General features: G+C 62.0%; 1 protein-coding gene across 1 annotated transcript in view; it reads left to right on the top strand.

Moving 5' to 3' along the window:
- The window catches only part of MXRA5 (matrix remodeling associated 5), a 32,619-nt gene that overhangs the window by 21,129 nt on the left and 4,666 nt on the right, over window positions 1–6,824 (top strand). The window contains exon 5 of the mRNA XM_077754697.1: window positions 4,083–4,974. Coding sequence (XP_077610823.1) covers window positions 4,083–4,974 — 892 coding nt within the window. The remainder of the gene's footprint in view (window positions 1–4,082; window positions 4,975–6,824) is intronic.

The following is a 6,824-nucleotide window of genomic DNA, read 5'->3' as shown; positions in this document are numbered from 1 at the left end:
GAGGCTGGGGGTCTGAGGTCCAGGCAGGGCCGAGGCTGGGGGTCTGAGGTCCAGGCAGGGCCGAGGCTGGGGGTCTGAGGTCCAGGCAGGGCCGAGGCTGGGGGTCTGAGGTCCAGGCAGGGCTGAGGCTGGGGGTCTGAGTGAGGGTCTGAGACCCAGGCAGGGCCAGGGCTGGGAGTCTGAGATCCAGGCAGGGCCAAGGCCGGGAGTCTGAGGTCCAGGGAGGGCCGAGGCTGGGGGTCTGAGGTCCAGGCAGGGGTGAAGCTGGGAGTCTGAGATCCAGGAAGGGCCGAGGCTGGGAGTCTGAGGTCCAGGCTGGGCCGAGGCTGGGGGTCTGAGGTCCAGGCTGGGCCGAGGCTTGGAGTCTGAGGTCCAGGCAGGGCTTAGGTCGGGGGTCTGAGGTCCAGGCAGGGCCGAGGCCGGGAGTCTGAGATCCAGGCAGAGCCGAGGCCGTGAGTCTGAGGTCCAGGCTGGGCCGAGGCCGGGAGTCTGAGGTCCAGGCAGGGCCGAGGCCGGGGGTCTGAGGTCCAGCCCGGGCCGAGGCCGGGGGTCTGAGGTCCAGCCCGGGCCGAGGCCGGGGGTCTGAGGTCCAGCCCGGGCCGAGGCCGGGGGTCTGAGGTCCAGCCCGGGCCGAGGCCGGGGGTCTGAGGTCCAGCCCGGGCCGAGGCCGGGGGTCTGAGGTCCAGCCCGGGCCGAGGCCGGGGGTCTGAGGTCCAGCCCGGGCCGAGGCCGGGGGTCTGAGGTCCAGCCCGGGCCGAGGCCGGGGGTCTGAGGTCCAGCCCGGGCCGAGGCCGGGGGTCTGAGGTCCAGCCCGGGCCGAGGCCGGGGGTCTGAGGTCCAGCCCGGGCCGAGGCCGGGGGTCTGAGGTCCAGCCCGGGCCGAGGCCGGGGGTCTGAGGTCCAGCCCGGGCCGAGGCCGGGGGTCTGAGGTCCAGCCCGGGCCGAGGCCGGGGGTCTGAGGTCCAGCCCGGGCCGAGGCCGGGGGTCTGAGGTCCAGCCCGGGCCGAGGCCGGGGGTCTGAGGTCCAGCCCGGGCCGAGGCCGGGGGTCTGAGGTCCAGCCCGGGCCGAGGCCGGGGGTCTGAGGTCCAGCCCGGGCCGAGGCCGGGGGTCTGAGGTCCAGCCCGGGCCGAGGCCGGGGGTCTGAGGTCCAGCCCGGGCCGAGGCCGGGGGTCTGAGGTCCAGCCCGGGCCGAGGCCGGGGGTCTGAGGTCCAGCCCGGGCCGAGGCCGGGGGTCTGAGGTCCAGCCCGGGCCGAGGCCGGGGGTCTGAGGTCCAGCCCGGGCCGAGGCCGGGGGTCTGAGGTCCAGCCCGGGCCGAGGCCGGGGGTCTGAGGTCCAGCCCGGGCCGAGGCCGGGGGTCTGAGGTCCAGCCCGGGCCGAGGCCGGGGGTCTGAGGTCCAGCCCGGGCCGAGGCCGGGGGTCTGAGGTCCAGCCCGGGCCGAGGCCGGGGGTCTGAGGTCCAGCCCGGGCCGAGGCCGGGGGTCTGAGGTCCAGCCCGGGCCGAGGCCGGGGGTCTGAGGTCCAGCCCGGGCCGAGGCCGGGGGTCTGAGGTCCAGCCCGGGCCGAGGCCGGGGGTCTGAGGTCCAGCCCGGGCCGAGGCCGGGGGTCTGAGGTCCAGCCCGGGCCGAGGCCGGGGGTCTGAGGTCCAGCCCGGGCCGAGGCCGGGGGTCTGAGGTCCAGCCCGGGCCGAGGCCGGGGGTCTGAGGTCCAGCCCGGGCCGAGGCCGGGGGTCTGAGGTCCAGCCCGGGCCGAGGCCGGGGGTCTGAGGTCCAGCCCGGGCCGAGGCCGGGGGTCTGAGGTCCAGCCCGGGCCGAGGCCGGGGGTCTGAGGTCCAGCCCGGGCCGAGGCCGGGGGTCTGAGGTCCAGCCCGGGCCGAGGCCGGGGGTCTGAGGTCCAGCCCGGGCCGAGGCCGGGGGTCTGAGGTCCAGCCCGGGCCGAGGCCGGGGGTCTGAGGTCCAGCCCGGGCCGAGGCCGGGGGTCTGAGGTCCAGCCCGGGCCGAGGCCGGGGGTCTGAGGTCCAGCCCGGGCCGAGGCCGGGGGTCTGAGGTCCAGCCCGGGCCGAGGCCGGGGGTCTGAGGTCCAGCCCGGGCCGAGGCCGGGGGTCTGAGGTCCAGCCCGGGCCGAGGCCGGGGGTCTGAGGTCCAGCCCGGGCCGAGGCCGGGGGTCTGAGGTCCAGCCCGGGCCGAGGCCGGGGGTCTGAGGTCCAGCCCGGGCCGAGGCCGGGGGTCTGAGGTCCAGCCCGGGCCGAGGCCGGGGGTCTGAGATCCAGGCAGGGCCGAGGCTGGGAGTCTGAGGTCCAGGCAGGGCTGAGGCTGAGGGAGTGTCGGACCTCAGCGCACCCCAATGACCTCACTTTACCTTAACTATCTGTTGAAAGACCACATGGCCCACAGTCCTGTTCTGAGATCCTAGGGGATGCTTCCCAACGTATGAATTTGAGGAGGGGACACAACTCAGCCCATGAAGCTGAGCCCAAAAAGCACTCGGATGACCGTCGACTTGATCTGGACGGCAAAACAGTTCCCAGGTGACGGAGGAAAGTGACCTCCGGGAAGCCAGCGTGGAAGCGTCCCCTCTTGCTGCCTTCCGCTCTCTGCACGGCTGTGTCCTTCAGGCCTGGATTCTGATCAGAGGCCTTTCTCCCTCCCCCCGTTCTGATGATACGGGCATGATTTATGCTAATAGCACTTCGGGGAGCTCTTCATTCCTCGCTTAGGTTTATCTCACCAGCCTTCTGGAAGCGTTCCAAAGTTCAGCAGAGGCTCTGGGCCCGCGGGAATTAAGGACTTCTTTGATCCGCTCAACACTGAGGTCATATGTTTTCGTAATGATCTAAGACGGAATTTTGCTCGACGGAGCGAACAGAGACCACCACGGGGTCTTCATCCCGAGAAGATGCTGCCTTTGTTTCTCTCCCGGCGAATCCCAGTCGCGTTAACCCTCAGGGTCCTCAGGCCTCACGTGATATCAGAGCGGGGCCCCTCACTACCCCTACGTGCGCAGAGAAAGCCCAGCTGTGTGGGAGACGAGAATGCCTTAACTCAGGGCTTTGCGAGGCTTTTCATTCTGTAAATATGGGATTTGTTATTCTTCAGAAATGGTGAGGCAACGACGTCAGGGAATGACGGCCATTGAAGAGTCTGTTTTGCAGTTTACAACAGGAAGGGACGACACGGGGCGGGGGGGGGTGTCAGCAGACAGAAGCCATCGGGGAAAGATGCACAGCAGCCTTCACTGTGCTTTCTGCAAGGAGGCTTAGCAATGGCTGGCTTGACTATCATCACAACGCTCTGGACATAGGGCTTCCCTAGTGGTGCGGGTCTTGCCCCGGGAAGATTCCGGCAGGTGAGGCGTGGCCTGGGAACGTGAGAGCCCCATACACCAGGGATCACGGTGTGGGCTCTGGATTGCTTGACTTGCGTTTATTCATATGTATCTTTAATTTTTTCATGTTTATTTTTGGGAGGGAGAGAGAGCGGTGCAGGGGCAGAGAGAGGGGGAGACACAGAATCCGAAGCAGCTCCAGGCTCTGAGCTGGCTGTCAGCACAGAGCCCCACACGGGATTCAAACTCATGAACCGTGAGATCGTGACCTGGGGGCACTTAACCCACTCAGCCACAGAGGCGCCTCCTTTAGTTTGCATGTGAAAGGTGAATTGCTTGCCGACTCTAGGAACTGAATAGCTCTGGGAGGGGCCTGGGGTCCCTCCAGGGTCAGCAAGACCCAGACCTGAAAACATCAGAGAAACCTCGTTGATACAGACTCTGACCGTGCTGACAGCTCAGAGCCCAGAGCTGCTTCCAATTCTGTGTCTCCCTCTCTCCCTCTGCCCCTCCCCTGTTCACACTCCGTTTCTCTCGCTCTTTCAAGGATAAATAAAGATTAAAAAAAATTTTTTTTAAGTCACAAATGGTGGAAATGAACATTCTGTTGTCTCCATATTGGAGCCGGGTCTGCCCTTTGCCTCTGCGGTGTGGGACATAAAGGAAAGGATTCGGCTCCTCAACGAGGAATCGCCCTTACTGGTTGGTACCCTGGGGGTGTGTTCGTGTGGCCCCTGATGGCACGTGTTTTGATTCCCAGGTGCTCTGATGACCCCGAACACCAGGCTGCAGCGCTTCGAGGTCCTGAAGAACGGCACGTTTGTCATCCGGAAGGTGCAGCTGCAGGACCGTGGCCAGTACACGTGCACGGCCAAAAACCTGCATGGGGTGGACAGAGTGGGGGTCCTGCTGTCTGTCACCGTGCAGCAGCCGCAGATCCTCGCCTCCCACTACCAGGACGTCACCGTGTACCTGGGAGACACCATAGCCATGGAGTGCCTAGCCAAAGGGACCCCAGCGCCCCAGATCTCCTGGATCTTCCCGGACAGGAGGGTGTGGCACACCGTGTCCCCCGTGGAGGGCAGAGTGACGCTGCACCAAAACAGGACCCTGTCCATCAAGGAGGCGTCCTTCTCAGACAGAGGCGTCTACAAGTGCGTGGCCAGCAACGCGGCGGGCGCCGACAGCCTGGCCATCCGGCTGCACGTGGCCGCGCTGCCCCCGGTCATCCAGCAGGAGAAGCAGGAGAACATCTCGCTGCCCCCGGGGCTCAGCATTCACATCCACTGTACCGCCAAGGCCGCGCCCCTGCCCAGCGTGCGCTGGGTGCTGTCGGACGGCACGCAGGTCCGCCCCTCGCAGTTCATCAACGGGAACCTGTTCGTCTTCGCCAACGGCACGCTCTACATCCGCAACCTGGCGCCCAAGGACAGCGGCCGCTACGAGTGCGTCGTCGCCAACCCGGTGGGCTCGGCGCGCAGGGTCGTGCAGCTGACGGTGCAGCGGGCGGCCGCCAACGCGCGCATCACGGGCACCTCCCCGCAGAGCACCGACGTGCGTTATGGCGCGACCCTGCGCCTGGACTGCAGCGCGTCCGGGGACCCCTGGCCACGCATCCTCTGGCGCCTGCCGTCCAAGCGCATGACCGACTCGCNTGCGCCCCTGCGCCCCTGCGCCCCTGCGCCCCTGCGCCCCTGCGCCCCTGCGCCCCTGCGCCCCTGCGCGCGCCTCCCTGCTAGGCGCTGGGGACCCGCCCTGGGGCCACCCCTGGACCCGGGGATGGGGAAGAAACACCTGCTGTTTTCCCTTCTCCTTTCCTGCCCCCCCCCCCTGGAAAAAAAAGGAACCAATAACTTCTACTTTAATGATTACATATCGACTGTATTTAAAGCGATAATATTATACATGGTCACCTAGGTTGTACGGTGACAACACACCCAACACACAGAAGCAGCTTCAGATCGTATGGGAGAGTGGCCTTAGTGAGAGAGAAAGGCTGTGAACACAGGAAAAGTTAAAGGCACCAAGAGGGCGCCGTGTTGGAGAATTCCGAAACTTTCTTTTGGCTGCGAAGAAAGTCACGGTCTCATCTGGTGCCTTAAGTTCCCAGATGGGCCTAGAACACAGGTCCTCACCCATAGGCGGGTTTGGGCCCAGGGAACATTTGGAAGTATTTAGAGACCTTTTTGATTGGCATGAATCAGGAAATGAGGGTGCCACTGGCATGTGGTGGCTGGAGATGCTACCCATCACCCTACAGGGCCCAGGATGCCGCACTCCGGAGAGTCACCCACCACACATGTCAGTAGTACCCAGGCGGAGACACTAACCTAGCATGAAAGACCATTCGTCTATCATCTATGTGTCTGTCTATCATTGGTATATCCATCTATCCATCAGCTATCTGTCTATTCATTAGCTATGTATGCATACATCTACATATCTATCATCTATATCTATCATCTGCATCCAGCCATCCATCAGCTATTTGTCTATCCATCAGCTAGGTATGTATGTATGTATCTATCTATGATCTATGTCTATCTATCCATCCATCCATCAGCTATCTAACTGTCTATCCATCACCTATGTAGGCATGTATGATTGTATCTCTCTATCATCTATATCTATCATCTATCTATCCATCTATGCATCTATCGTATCTATTTATCTATCTATCCATCATATCTATCTATCCATCTACCTGTCATATTTATCTATCAATCATCTATCTATCCATCCATCCATTCATCCATCAATGCATCCATCAGCCATCTCTGTCCGTCAGCTATGTCTGTCTGTATGTATCATCTATATCTATCTACCATCTATATCTATCTATCCATCCACTTGTCATATTTATCAATCATCTATCTATCTATCCATCCATCCATCAATCAACTATCTAACTGTCTATCCATCACCTATGTAGGCATGTATGACTGTATCTATCATCTATCTGTCTATCTATCTATCTATCTATCTATCTATCTATCTATCTATCCCTCCGTCCATCCATCCATCTATACATGCACCCATCAGCTATCTCTCTGTCTGTCCATCAGCTATGTCTATATGTATGTACCATCTATATCTATCTGTCTGTCTATCCGTCCATCCGCGAGCCATCTGTTGCTGTGGTTTTCAGCTAGACAGATTATTCCCCTGGGGAACACCCATCAGTGCCTGGGGACATTTTAATTGTCACACCAGAGTGGAGGCTGCTACTGGCATCTGGTGGGTGGAGACCAGGGACGCAGCTCACCACCCTACAATGCTGAGGACGACCCACCCCAGACAGCCACCCCTCCCAGATGTGAGCTGTGCTGAGTCTGAGGGACCCTGGGCTGCATTCAGATGAGCCACTGTCTCTTCAGTAACTTTCCCGAGATACAGAGGAGAGAGGCAACGGTTGGCAAAGTGAAATCAAGGCCACATCTGGGGCACTGTGGTGTAGAAACCCTGGCTCACGGTGTGTCTTCTGCACCCACAGCCCGGCAGC

This window comes from Crocuta crocuta, unplaced genomic scaffold, assembly GCF_008692635.1.
Source record: "Crocuta crocuta isolate KB4526 unplaced genomic scaffold, BGI_CrCroc_1.0 scaffold221, whole genome shotgun sequence".
Lineage (NCBI taxonomy): Eukaryota > Metazoa > Chordata > Mammalia > Carnivora > Hyaenidae > Crocuta > Crocuta crocuta.
Note: the sequence above shows the minus strand (reverse complement) of the source record. Positions and strands in the feature narration are given on the sequence as shown.